This window comes from Buceros rhinoceros, unplaced genomic scaffold (genome assembly GCF_000710305.1).
Source record: "Buceros rhinoceros silvestris isolate BGI_N320 unplaced genomic scaffold, ASM71030v1 scaffold24216, whole genome shotgun sequence".
NCBI lineage: Eukaryota > Metazoa > Chordata > Aves > Bucerotiformes > Bucerotidae > Buceros > Buceros rhinoceros.
The window spans coordinates 40,516-54,532 of NW_010417363.1; the positions used below are offsets into that span (position 1 = coordinate 40,516).

General features: G+C 35.5%; 1 protein-coding gene across 1 annotated transcript in view; it reads right to left on the reverse strand.

Annotated features, from left to right (window-relative positions):
- PXDN (peroxidasin homolog (Drosophila)) overlaps window positions 1-14,017 on the reverse strand; it is a 35,064-nt gene that overhangs the window by 20,747 nt on the left and 300 nt on the right. The window contains exons 2-9 of the mRNA XM_010138193.1: window positions 12,822-13,007; window positions 11,961-12,233; window positions 10,541-10,657; window positions 9,192-9,350; window positions 6,697-6,809; window positions 5,742-5,898; window positions 2,125-2,233; window positions 1,472-1,629 (exon numbers count right to left, since the gene is read on the reverse strand). Of these exons, the coding sequence (XP_010136495.1) occupies window positions 1,472-1,629; window positions 2,125-2,233; window positions 5,742-5,898; window positions 6,697-6,809; window positions 9,192-9,350; window positions 10,541-10,657; window positions 11,961-12,233; window positions 12,822-13,007 (1,272 nt within the window). The remainder of the gene's footprint in view (window positions 1-1,471; window positions 1,630-2,124; window positions 2,234-5,741; window positions 5,899-6,696; window positions 6,810-9,191; window positions 9,351-10,540; window positions 10,658-11,960; window positions 12,234-12,821; window positions 13,008-14,017) is intronic.

Here is a 14,017-nt window from a genome sequence, read left to right on the forward strand (position 1 = left end):
CAATGCAAAAGTGCTAAACAGCACCTTCCATTGGGCTCTGCATTTTGAAACAAAACCAAATAAGGACATATATGAGTATTAAAATCTGAGTATTAGGTTATTTAAATGAAATCAGAGCCAGGTTTCTATGGATTTTGTGAGGCTGAGAAACAAGCTCTGGTTGTAAATAGAATTTCCAGTATCACAGAAAGTTGTCTGATTTTGTGTTCACTAATTTGTATGCGTATGCTTTAATGACAATTTTTGGTAAACCTTAGGTGACTGAATTTCACTACTACAAATCCTAGTGAAAAGTAGTCATCTCACGCATCAGATTTCACATATTCCTAGTCTTACATTCAATATGCTTGTATAGGCACCTAATCAGAGAAGCAAATTAAATCGGGTTGCTCTTACAAAAGTAAGTTTTTGCGGTGAACTATTTGTCATAAATTAATTACTTGGCTTTAATGAGTAACAAGCTTCTTTTACTAGCAAATGTAACAGTACTCCACAAAGCTTGCAATTTTTTGTCTTATAAATACTTGTCGAGTTCATGGTCGGAGTTAAAGGTTTTGGAACTTGCAATAAATACTCAATTACAAACATCAAAAAGAATATAAGAAGTAAAAATATGTCCTTTAGACTTTCAGTGTAGCTTTTGGCTATGTCGCAAGTCTCAAAAGCTCTTCTAAAACTCTATCATTTTTTCCCAGTGCTTCAATACTATGTCTGAAGCCTATCTACACACGCTAGTTGTATATGGTCCAGCTGGACTTCATGAATTTCAACTTGGACTTCAACAACTAAAGGGTAGAAATATTAAACTTTGCATTTTTCTGCTATTTATAAAAAGCAGCAAAAACTGTGTTTCTCATTACATCAGATCATTGTTAAAGGAAACAGCTTAGTGTGGCACACACATAAAAATGTGTGGCAAACAATTCTTTGAATACTGTTGTAGTACATTCAGAAACCTTGGTTTGTAAAGTATCCAAATCCTTCTTGCTGCATCATCTTTTCTCCTTGCCAAGGCACGCTGACACTAAATGGTTTTACTTAAAGAAACATGAACAAAATACTGAGTATTTTTAATACACAAGAGAAAAAGTCTGCTCTGATATGAAACGATGGTCTTAATGATTAAACACACAGAGAGTCAACAAACAGGATGCATTATGCACTTCCATCATAACGAACTGGACCAGTAGAAGAATCTGAACGTGAATTTTTCCTTAATATGTCAATGTGAAGAAAAATATAAATGCTCTACTCAGCTCAAACAAACTGAGTTACACCATAATGTAACTATGTGCAAACCAAGGACTGAATTACCCAAACATATGTATTTGGATAAGGTTCACAAAGTCAAATACTCCACTGATTTCAATGTAAAGGTTCTGCAGTTAGGGTCCAGATATCTCCTGAAGTAAAATGACTGTAAGAGGGCAAATACATTTCAACACACAAAAAATAAGGAAACAGTACTGACTTGTTCCATTCAGGTCAACCATTAGACCATCTTGTACATGATCTTGAATAAGCTGCAATGTTCTTTCAAATATTTCCCCAGCTCTTGCTTGCTCAACAGTGTATGGATCCCTTGGGTATCGAAATAAGGCTAGCAAATCGTTTGGAGAACGAGGACGACTGATAGATAATTTGAAAAAAACAGTAAGTGTACACAGGAGTCACAAAACAACAATACTACAGAAATCATTTAAACATTCAGCAACATGATTAATACATACCTTGGTTACTCATCTCAAAATGGAAGGCAAACAACAACAACAAAAAAATTAACAAAATAATAAAACATTAAGCATTCAGTAGCAATTAAACATTTAGTAGCCTTGCAATACACGTCAGCAGAAAAACTGCAGTGAACAGAGATCTCAATAGGAGTGTTTAAACAACAGGAATCCTTAACATGTTAAATTGTTAAATTGTTAGTATTCCCAGAACTAACCAGATGTTAACAACGTCATTTACAGAATAAAATGGCTTCTTGCTTATTAAATCTTCCATTATTTCCAGTATGTACCATATTAATTTGACTTCTCAATATAAAAAAAAAGACATATAAATGTTCTGGTTTGAGCTAATCGACCCTTAACAATAATACATATATTAAAAAAAGGATACCTGTCAAACAGATGTGTACGTGTTGAATTTATTGCTCTGTCAACAGTCGCAATTGCTTCCACAATTGATGTTTGTACAAAAGGATCTCCATTTCGGCTGACATTAGGGACTACAGAAAGAGGGATTCACATGTTATCGCAAAAAATGGCCACACACAAAAAGATACTTCTATATAACAGAGTCTAGACACGACATCATTTCAGTTGTGCTACGTAAACCCCTGTCCTTTAGGTGTGTTTGTCCAAATATAAAATTCTTAACTGTTTTAAAATTCTATCAAAGCATATTACAGTACAGCAAAATTAATTTAAAATGTAAGTTTAAAAGTCAGCTTGCTTATAATTCTAAAACAAAATAAAATTAAGATAAAGGCATACAGTATTTAACTGTCCTTTAATTAGCCCTATGATTTCAAGTAAAAATGACCAAAGAAAAAATGAATTATTATTGTTTTTTCTGGTTTCATGCATTATCAGCTTTCAGGTGTTGATATCCAGAGCCTGACCTATAACCATCGAAAGCAATGCAAGTATTCCCTTTGATTTCAATTAGTACTTCATGTAAGAATTTAAAGAGTTTACAGGAATGCATTACAACAAGCGGAAAATACTGAGAGACTTAAATTTGCCTTTTAGAACATACGCATCACATGAATTCAAAGAGATTTCACGAACACAAAAAGACCTAATTTTTTTTAAAGAACACAGAACTTTATATATGCCCAAATAGCTACAGTAAATTAACACTGCTCCTCTCCTGAGCTTAGTCTAGCAAGAAACACACATATGTTAAAGCGCTATAAATAGTATATTTATTTTGATGCCTACTTTGTTTTCTATGTTCAAATTATCTAGCTTTTTAATACTACATTAAAAATCACATGTTTAAAAGCTGTTTAATGACTCTGCATAATACTGGAAACTCACTAATGCATAGGTCCATTCATCTGCCTTTTTACACAGTACTCACAGCTGGATGTTTGCACAACGTATCTAAGGTTAATAACCTTTCTTTCAGTCTAAATCAAGAATTACCAGATCCAGGGGCAACAGCTAACAATTTCCAGAGTGTGTTTAGATTGGAAAAGTCACACACGAAGGGTAAAGTAGGGAAAAAGTCCAATGCAAATATGCTGCAATAAAATCAGCAGATATATAAAAGCAGCTGACATAAAAACTGTTGTTTGCAAGCTTTTAATATTTTTTTTCTTCTTTTCTAGGCAGTATTTCATTATTCCTTCATAACTGCCAGCTTAGGTTGTGTCTATATGAGTTTCAGAGTCTAGACCTGGGTATGTATTTATTTATAGACATATATACTGTCAAATAAAAAAGTCCCAGATGCTCTAGAGCTGTCACTGAAGGCCAGCTGCCTTGGGCTGCTGACAACATGCTCCATCATACAAAATGAGCTGATCCTTTCCACATTTCCACATTATAGTTGTTTCAGAGAGTGCTTCTGTGCCATGAACCATCTTAACCCTGCAACTGCAACAAGACTGTAAAAATCTGGCTGCTGGTTACCCTCCCTAGTGCTGTCTACAATAGATGTAATCTCGGTGTTCACTTTAGATACGCGATTTGCAGAGTTATCTTTCTGATTAAAAGTATACGTGGGCTGAATCATAAACCTTGGTGAGATGTTAACTATACTGTACTTTACTTTTGTTTAGAGTATTTGCTGCCAGTAGTTCTCTTTTTAGACTGATAAATATTAAAAGTTAAAGCTTCCTGCAAGCCTTTCACACAATACCTTTTTTTTTTTGCTGGGGTGGGGGTGGGTGCAGGGGTGGGTGGGAGGAGGGGCAGGTGGTGGGTTTGGGAAAATGGCAATTTTTTTAAGCAACAACAACATAATACACACTTAATTCAGAGACTTTTGCAAAACAACAGAAAAGTGCAGAAGAAAATGGCAAAATAAAAGAACCTTTACAATATTATTAAACATGGTCAGCAAAACCTGCCCCCCAGAGCATCTGTACTCTTGCTTTTATTCTGTCTCAATGTTAAGAAAAGATTTTTATGCATTAGGGACATTCATAAAACCTTAACTTGGTTTAGAAGAACTGCTGATGTGCAAGTTTTTAGGTGTCTCTGGCTACGGCATTATTAATGCTACCCAGAGAGCAAGTATCCAGTACTTATAATCTGTCCACTTGTCTTCCTTGCTTCTTTGACAGCTTCATTTGTAGAGCAACCATAGAGAAACAGTATCTGAAAATCCACTATTTTTAAGAAGAAATATCATTTAGAGTTTCAGACTAAATGCAGATTAATCAAGGTAATTTTAGGTTTACTGATGCTACAGTTTACGAGAAAAATAACCACATTACAATTAAATACTGCAGATCAGCTGGCACCAAGTTTTGTAGTTTGCTGATTTCAGCAGATGGGAATGAGCAGTTGACGTGCGCGCTAAGTGAATAAAACTGGCTTTCCATTTGGTTTATAGTTCAATTTGTGGTTTCATTTTCTTAAAGCTCTTATTGCCTTGAGATCTGGTTATTTTAAGAAGAAAAAAGACAAAACAAAAAACCCCAGCTTTTTTTCTATGCATTTCCACAGTAACTGAGATTAACTGATTTTTATGAACTTTCTTTCATTTGCAGACTCATACACGCAAATGAAACCTTATAGTTGAATGGTTCCCACTTCTGCAATTTTTATCTCAGAAATTATCTTGTCCGACTGAAGAAATATTTTTGACATAGGAGGGGATAGACCGATAGTCTACTAAAAGCAGCTCAAGCCATGGAATATTTTAGTTGTGTTGATACCATGTGATTAATACATCAGAAAATTCACACATATACTTAATGAATTCAGTAAGCAAAATACAGACGTAATACTGGGAAACAATATCCAATATGTTAAAGAAATCACTGCTCGATATTAATTTTTCAATGATATGAAAATACTGCATCATATTTTTTAATGAAAGACAAAAAATTGCATGGTTTCCTTAATATTTTCCATGAAAATAAGTCTGAAAAATAGCAGTTTTGCTCATTAAGTAAGAAAAGCAATAGTGTAAGAAAGTTATTTCCTTAGCCTTTTTGGCTGCTTTATTACCAATTATTAATAATTGATAACTATTATTTGTCATTATTACTTTCAAATAATTAGAATAAGCTCAAATACTCTCCTTTTCTTTCTGTTTTCTCCTTTAGCTTCTTCAGATCATTAAGACTTTTCCTGAATTCTTTCACAACGGTTGCAGACTAATTTTTAACTAAGTGCTGTAAGTGCCCCTTTAAAGATGCCACAGGCCTTTTTGTCAAGTTATCCCTCAAGATTAGACCATGTATTCGACTAGCAAATTCTAATAGGTCCAGATAATATCTGAAGAGGAAAGTAGGATGACTAACTGGAGCCCAAAGCATTGTTTGTTTTGAAGCTTAACTCCTAGAGACATTTTGGCTGATGTATTCTGTTCTTACTCACATCTGTGCAGTTGCCTGAATTAAATGAAGAAAAAAAAGCAACAGTGGATTACGGCAGAGAAATATGAATAAAAGAAAGAAGTTAACATTTTATTAACTTTTTTTGCATCTTACAATTGAAGCAATTACACTAAAAGTAATAATCTAACGCATACCTCTGATTCATACACCTTACCATTAACACTAAGCACCATACTAACAGAGGAGTATCCTATGGTATTCCGGGCAACACATTCATATCGACCTTCATCAGCAGTTCCAACATCGCGAATAGTAAGAAATCCCTCTGGACTAACATGAAATTTTCCACTCTCAGTTACCTGTACTCCATCCTGCAGCAAAGCACAAGCTTTATTATTCTAAACACTCTTTGTTTACAAACCTGAATTTTTGTATTCTTTTTCTCTTTCATTTTATTTAATATTTCTGTTGTGTATACCAAGATGATAGTCAAATAGATTTAGATAAACTTATACAAAAAACTCATACACTGCAATGTTAACGGGAATACTTGCACGTACTTCAAAATTGTAGAGTGTATTTATTTACAACGTATTCATTATTATAAATCAGAGTATTTTAATAGTTATCGGTCCTCACTGTATAAAATTTAAGTTCCAAAAATATGATAGCACCCCTTGAGAGCATATATAATTGATTTTACTCAAAATTAACAAACTAAAAAAGATCTCAAGAGCTTTTTCTGTATCAGTTCTTCACGTGCTATACATTTAGAAGCTACCTGAAGTACATTTTCCAGTGCTCACTAATAGAAGATAATCAGGAAAATTGAAGATCAGTATTAGCAACCCATTAATTCACCAGTAACTCTGCGAATAAAGCAGGGCATTTGCACAGAACTGCCACTAAAATACACAGGCCTTTTAAGGCCTACATTATGAATTTTGGCCAATCTGTATAATGATTTGCATAATCTTATATTCTTTTTAATATATGTGAGATTCAGGTTTGGTACCTATATTTGTGCTCTGTCTTAAAGAAGATTTGCTGATTAAACTTTTCAGACACCAGAGCAAGCAGTGATTTGACAATGCACACTCTGCATAGCTAGTTATGAAGAGATGGAAAGGCCACTGCCTTTCTGAAACAACCAACCAAATATCTAGTACCTTATTCCATGTAATTACTGGCTCTGGCTCTCCTTGAGCACTGCATGGGATCTGCACGTTTGTGCCAACCTCCACTGTCATGTCACTGGGAACACTGGCAAATACAGGAGTCACTAAAAAAAAAAAACAACCAAATTACACATTAACAAGGTATGAAATACAACTTGTGCAAAAGTAAACAAAAAGAGATCAGCACTTTTTTCCCCAATTACCTAACATTTCTTAATAATGCTATTCTGTCTGCAAGTTTTCGTTGCTTATAAATGTCTTAAGAGATAAAATTCCTGTTCCTAATGTCTGCTTCAGGCTGATTTTCAAGTACTCCTAGCTTCTCACAAAATGGGCTGGAGGTTGCAAAAAACCACTTAAGCTCCATATATTAAAAGCTCTGAAAAAAATTCTGTGAATAGTGAAATCTGAACAGCCACCAGAATGAACATTCCATGAACTTCTGACAATTTTTAAATAAGTTTTAATTTTATAAAAAGTAACAACAGAGATTTCTTAGATAATAAAAGCAAAACTTTCCATGGTTCATTCAACTGTGATTCCACCAGCCCAACTTGCTGAGGTGCTAAGCCTTCACAGACCTCCTACCTCCCTGACACCAATGAGCTATAGGCTTCAAACATCAAAAAATCACCTTCAATTTAAAGGACACAGTTACCTAAATCCACTGAAACAAAAGTCAATGCATTTTTTAATCCTAATTTCCATCAAATCCAGATTAACATCCAGCACTCGAGTATCATCATGAGAGGCATATACAAGATTATGAAGACATTAAGAATTGTATTTCTGCTGTAACAGGATTTTGGGGGGGCGTGGGAGGGAGCTGTGCTTTTATAGAGAAATATTTGTCCACATAGCATTCATTCATACTACCAACCAAATCTGGTCCTGATGTTAATTTCTTTGTACAAAAACGGCTCTCAAGGGCCAGAAACCATTTCAAACCAGGCATCCAGAGGCAGGCATCCAGCACCGAGAGATAAGAGAGTCTGGGTCTGTGGATATGAGGCACATCCTGCCAGCAAACAGACCTGGACCACTGATTTGTATTCATTAATACAGATTTAGCCACAGTGACCACTGACTAGACATTCCTCTGATGACCTACCGTTTTGTTAGAAGCCCAGAAGAAAAACTTTTCACTTCTTGCACAATTGAAAATACCATTGCAATGAATGTATGGAGAGCTCCAATTTCAGGCTGCGTATGCAGCCTTTGATCTTCTATTTGCTATCTTTTGATGACTGGATTTTGCAAGCCAAGTTACACAAAAATAATTTTATTGAACTTTAGTCAAGTTCAGTGAAGTTTAACACAGCTGGAAGGCTATAAAAGTTTTTTAATTGAGTTTTGTTTTATGGAATTTTAGCCGATTTTATGTAGGTGAAAAACCCCTCAATTTTGACAAATCAATCTCACAGGACTACTCTTAACTCAGAACTGTCAATGGAATTTTCTTCTGACAAACATCTATGTTCGATGACATTAAAGCCCCTTTCACTAAAGTACTGTTTAAAATGAGGTCACTAAAAAGAAATGCTTTGAACTAAACATTTAATCTCCTTAATTGTAGTAAAACACCAAAGTATATAACTAAATGATAAATATTAATATGAATTGTAGAATTGCTTGAAGAAAAGCATAAGAAAAAATGAGTGATGGTTTTTTTTCCTCCTGTGTCAGCTTATTTTACGTATAAGCAATGACTTTTCACTTTGAAGGTTGCAAAATAAACTGTTTTTTTTCAGGACATCAAAACATTATGTTAATAACACTCTTTAATTAATAGCACAGTCTTGTAAGAAACTATTTTTTCACAAAAAAAAAAAAAAAATCCCTAGCATAGGAATACTGTCACCTTCAAAGCAAATTCCCATTCTTTGCAAAAAAGAGTAAATCAGATAAACAACCTTTACAGAATACAGACTTCTAAGGGAGTGACACTTTGTACAAATACTGATAAGTATCCATACATGTTATTTATTAAAAACCACCTGAACTCTAAAACCAGATTTACTCAGAAATACTGATTGGAAATATGAAATGTTAGCAATACCCTGAACAGCAAGATTTTTAAACAACACAAGATGTAACATCAGTCTAACACGCTTTCATTTAAAAAGGCAATGTTTAGTCGTAAGCTCTTGTAGTCTCCCAAGTGACATCAGGGCACATTGTCCCACACATGCTCGATTTACAAAAACTAATAAAAGACCTTGCAATTCAAAACCAGCAACTTAGAATCATTGTGAAATGCATCAAAAATCCTGATGAAAACCCCAAGCACAATTCAAGCTCTATCTCAAAAGCTTTTGAATTCTAAAAAGAGATAAATACCTTATATTACCATTTTGTGCCATCAAAAATAATTACTTCTCAATCTTTCACTTTAGGAAAAAAAAAGTGAAGCACAGTACTTTGTATTTTAGTGTAAGCTTATATCTTTTTTTTTTTTCTTTCAGCAGCTGTACATGGGAACATACCTCTAGGTTGCACGGTCAGGTATACAACAATCCGCTGAGATCCAATAATGTTGACAGCTTGGCATTCATATTGTCCCTGGTCATGCAGAGCAACCCTGGAAATCCTTAGGGTTCCAGAGGACAGAACCAAATGTCTTCTGTCAACAGACAATTGACCTCCTGAAACACAGAGCAACAGCATTTGCTATTTATAGCAGCACAGAAAAAAGTCCCTTTGTGTCAGAAATAAAAGAAACCCAGAAAATTTTAAATTTCATAAAATATTGGAAAAAATTTAAAGTCTCGTTGAAAAAAGTTTGAAAACCGTACTTCTCAGAAGATAAACAAGCAAAGTAAACAAAACATTCATCTGCACACAATCATAGTCCTGATCTCTTCTTTATCTGTGGTAGAAATAAATATTTTCATGTAAGGAGCATGATAAAGCATCTGAATGAGAAGGCATCATAAGAAGAGCACCAACAGGTATTACTGTTCATTTCACATTATCACCTCGTGTGTAAGACACAATTCATCTTGCCTGCCATTTAGAGAACCCAATGAAAAACACATACAGCCCTGAAAAATCGAATATTATAAAAATTAAATAAAAGGCACATCAGTGTTTGCACCCTATTCTTCCTTTCTGGACATTTCATTTGACTGAAGCAGTCTTGGTAGAGGGAGAAACAGGGACATTATCAGCATCACTGTGATCAAGAGTTTGTTAAAAATCTACTTTATTTACCATGTTTTAGAATTTCCTAAGAGTTGTTTTGCCTGCTAGAGCTGTTTCATTTGATTCAACTGGAGTATTTACTTACTGATAAAATATCCACTACAGTATTTCTTCCCGCCAGATTTGGCTTAATGCCTTTATAATCACAACCTTATAAAACTGTCAGCAGAGAGCACCCCAGTGTTCCTGTCAGTGTGGATTAAGTGACAGAAATGCAATTATACTGGTGCTAGTTACAGGCTGGACTTCCTCTTCCTAAACAGAGCACATCCCGCCTAATTTCAGAACTCCAGCTGATGACAGCCATCTCTACTTCTTCTGCAGTAAATCATCAGTGATTGGTATTGCCATATGTGATTCATCTTACATTTCTTAAACATTTATTATTACGAACCTATTATAGAAACATATATTTTAGTGACTTTTTCTTACTGAGTAATGAAGAATACTGGGGGACTACATTCTGTGGGACACCTTGCCTTTTCCAGCTAAAGTACAAAGTGACAAGCCCCGTTTCCTCCAGACTGAAGCTTCTAAACAAATAACACACAATCCCTTTCAATAGATGAGTGATTCCAAAATGGCAGCTAAACTATTCTAGTAGTTAAAAGTAAAAACGGAACATGCTCACCTCCTTTAGTCCAGGCAATAACAGGCTGGGGATAGCCTTGTGCTTCACAAGGGAAGTCAACCGTTTGTCCCTCAATCACTGTTTTGTCTTGAGGAGTGACAGTAAACTGAGGTAAAGCTACAGAAGAGAAAATAAACTGGTTAAAAACCAGCAACTGAAAAATGCACAACTGTCTGAAATTACGTCGTATTTCCTATTTGACTTGAATAGCTCACACTGGTGAGAAAGACAGGCTAATGGGACTTTTGTATATTCTGATCACCTGAGGGCAGAGACTTAGGGCAACTACTTGTGCAAGAGGAACATTTCCCTCACAGCCTGGCCCTGGTGTCAGGGAAGGCCTCTATGATCCACTGCCATAGATCCAAAATAAGAAGTATGGTAAGACTTGGAGAATCAAACACAGAGTGTTCCCTGTACTAAAAATACCTTCTATTTCTCTCAAAAAATTCTCAGCTGAACTGTGAGGAAAACGCCATGTAGTCAAAACCATCAGGAGCTGCTTGTTTTCTTTATACAGAAGGAAAGCAGTGAGTGGAGTGTGGGCCAATTTCTGCAGTAACATCACGGCATTATCAGTGTAAGAAGAAATCAGTTCAGCTCTCAAAACAAAATCATCCATTGGTGAATAATAAATGAACAAATTACACAGACAAGTTGTTTTGTATAGCTTTAAAAATTGAACTCATTGACAAAGCACAGCCTAGACTGTGCCAACGTGAGAAGAGAAACAACCTTAAAGGTTACTCAAAACATTTTGCAAATAGAAATTCCAGTATGAAAACATTTGCAAAACATATTCTCCATATATATAGCAGGCTCTTGATATATTGTTCTCAAAATACTTCATACTCAGAATATTTACCTAAAATACCAAAATTGCTGTGATCACACTAAATATTAGAATGCTTTGACTTCTGTTTTGCAGAAAAGCTATGCTAATGCCTCAGCTGGCATAGTTACAGTTTGAAACTCAGCAGACATCATTCTCACAATCACTGAAGCGATAAAAAAGAAAGGCAGCACAGATCTGTACTCAAAACTCCATTTCTAGTATCCAGACACATATTCTAATCCCTAGTATTGCTGCCCGTCACAGAGAAAATTCAGTCCCCCACAAATTTGACACTGCATGTTTTTTCCTACAGGCAAACAAAACAAAGTAAGAAATAAACATTTCTCAACAAAATGTTACAAAAATGTAACTTTCAGAGAATTAATATATATTATCTTCCTCTGAGTGAAATGTAAAGCAACTTTACCAAGGACTACACTAGGTCGGTGTAATTAAAAGAAGTAACTTCTATGGTTTCAATTTGGCTCTATCAATTAGAAAAAAAGACAAACCCACAAAATTTAAAGTAATATACTCTTCCTAGTACGTTTCACAGCATGTCACTCCTAGTTCAGCATTACTCACCTTGGACTATGATGTATGCAGTTGCATGTATATTATCTATGCTGTTAGTTGCAAAACAGGTATACTCGCCACTGTCCTCCTGCTTCACATTTTGTATGTAAAGTCCTCCTGATGGAGTTATGGTGATGCGAGGGTCACTTGGTAAAGGGGTTCTGTCACCTTTGGTCCAGGTAATTCGTGGCTGAGGGTGCCCAGTTGCACTGCATTCCAGGGTAACGCTCTCTCCAACTAGCACTTCAGTATTTTGAGGGTGAATCACAAAACTTGGCCGGGCTGTGAGAAAAGAGCGATGCCTAAATATGACTTTTCCCAACTACATGTGTGCTTTGCAGTGACGTTTTAAGTTTACCTGATGCCAATTGTCAACCCAAAACTTTCTTACAGCAAAGTTTGGAATTTGAAAACTAATTACAGTCCTGGACAGGAATTTAGTGCTTGCAAACACAAAGCCCTGGCTAGTCAGAGATTCTGGCTGAAAAGCTCCTGAGCACAGATGGATGCACGGGGTGTGCCAAGGCTTTCATGAGAGGCTTGCTCGAAATCTTGTGGTTTTCAGGTATCCAGAAGGAACATTATTGCACATTATTACTGTCACAATGCAACAGCATCTTTTCCTAACTCTTCTACAAACAGCCTACAAGACCATGATCAGAATTGCGTACCACTACAAACATATTCATTAACTGGCTAATTTGCATTTTTGTCCAGGTATATTATAACTCTGTGATCTAGTTCTTTAGAAGTCTAAGCAAAAGAAATATATGTGTCAAGAACATACAAGAGCCAAAGCATCTTATTTTTAGCAATATTATTATCAAACCAATTCTCTACCTGAATGCAAAATTCAGGCTTGTTCCTTACCTGGTGACTCAAAGTATCTAAGAGTAACTTCCTGAGTTTTCACTTCTCCAGCCACATTTTTTGCCATGCACTGGTAAATGCCTTGGTCTGTTTCTTTAGTATTCTGAATCATCAATGTGCCATCATCTAGCAAGTTTAGACGGGAATCTTCTTTCATAATGAGCTCATTACTGTGAAGAAAAGAATCTGCTGGAGTTAAACTTTTAAATCACGAGCACAGAAAACTGCTAATTAATAAACCCCAAAACATATTACCCAAAATAACCTGGGGGAAAAATGAGTTTTACTGCACTAAAATAACGGAACTTTCAGCTTTCTCCTAAAGAGAAGAAGAAGAGGAAAAACAAAACAACAATAAACAATTTTATTTATGCAAGTATCACATCTTCAGAATGAAAAGCCAAAATACTTTTATGAGTGAAAGCTTACAAGGAAAAATGTGAACAAAACACACATACCTGGTCTCATTTTCCTTTAAGGCTGTTCTAATTGGCAAATCAATTTAAAATATTTCCACTGGAAGTATATCATGTAAGTTCGACACTCAAGATACTTTCTACTAAGAGAGGAATCAGTTGCTGTAAAACCACCTTTTTGCCAACCTCAGTCTGGATTGCTCAAGGAGCACTAATGAATCTGATTGTAATTTGTACTGGCTTGAAGTGTAAACTAAGATGAGATCTTCTGGCTATGTCATGGATGCATTTCTGTGACATTAAATAAGAACGGTTTGGAGTTTTAATTAAAGGAACTGTTCCCCACTCCAACCCTCACTACATGATGAAGAAAGCACAAAGGAGGGATGAGATCTCACCCCCATGTACAAAACTCAGTCTGACTGCTGATCTGTTCAATGTACTGCTCGACAGGTCAATGGCTTTTGACTGAAATCTTGCCATATTCACCTGCCTTGCAAAGAGCATTGCTCTCATTCATGCAGCCAGGAAACAAGCCAGAGTCAATAATCCCACACCCCAAGCTCAAATTTCTTCTTAAAACTCTTTCACATGTGTATTCTGAATATGCTTTCTTTGTTTATTATAAAAAGTCTACGAGCCAAAGAAAATTTTAATGAAATAATTTTACATCCAAGTTCAAGGCTCTGTTCTTGACATGCTCCATAAACACCATACCCTTGCTGCACGTGGCATTCTCACTGCCATCAGCAGGACGCTAAAGAACCAGGCCTCTCAGTT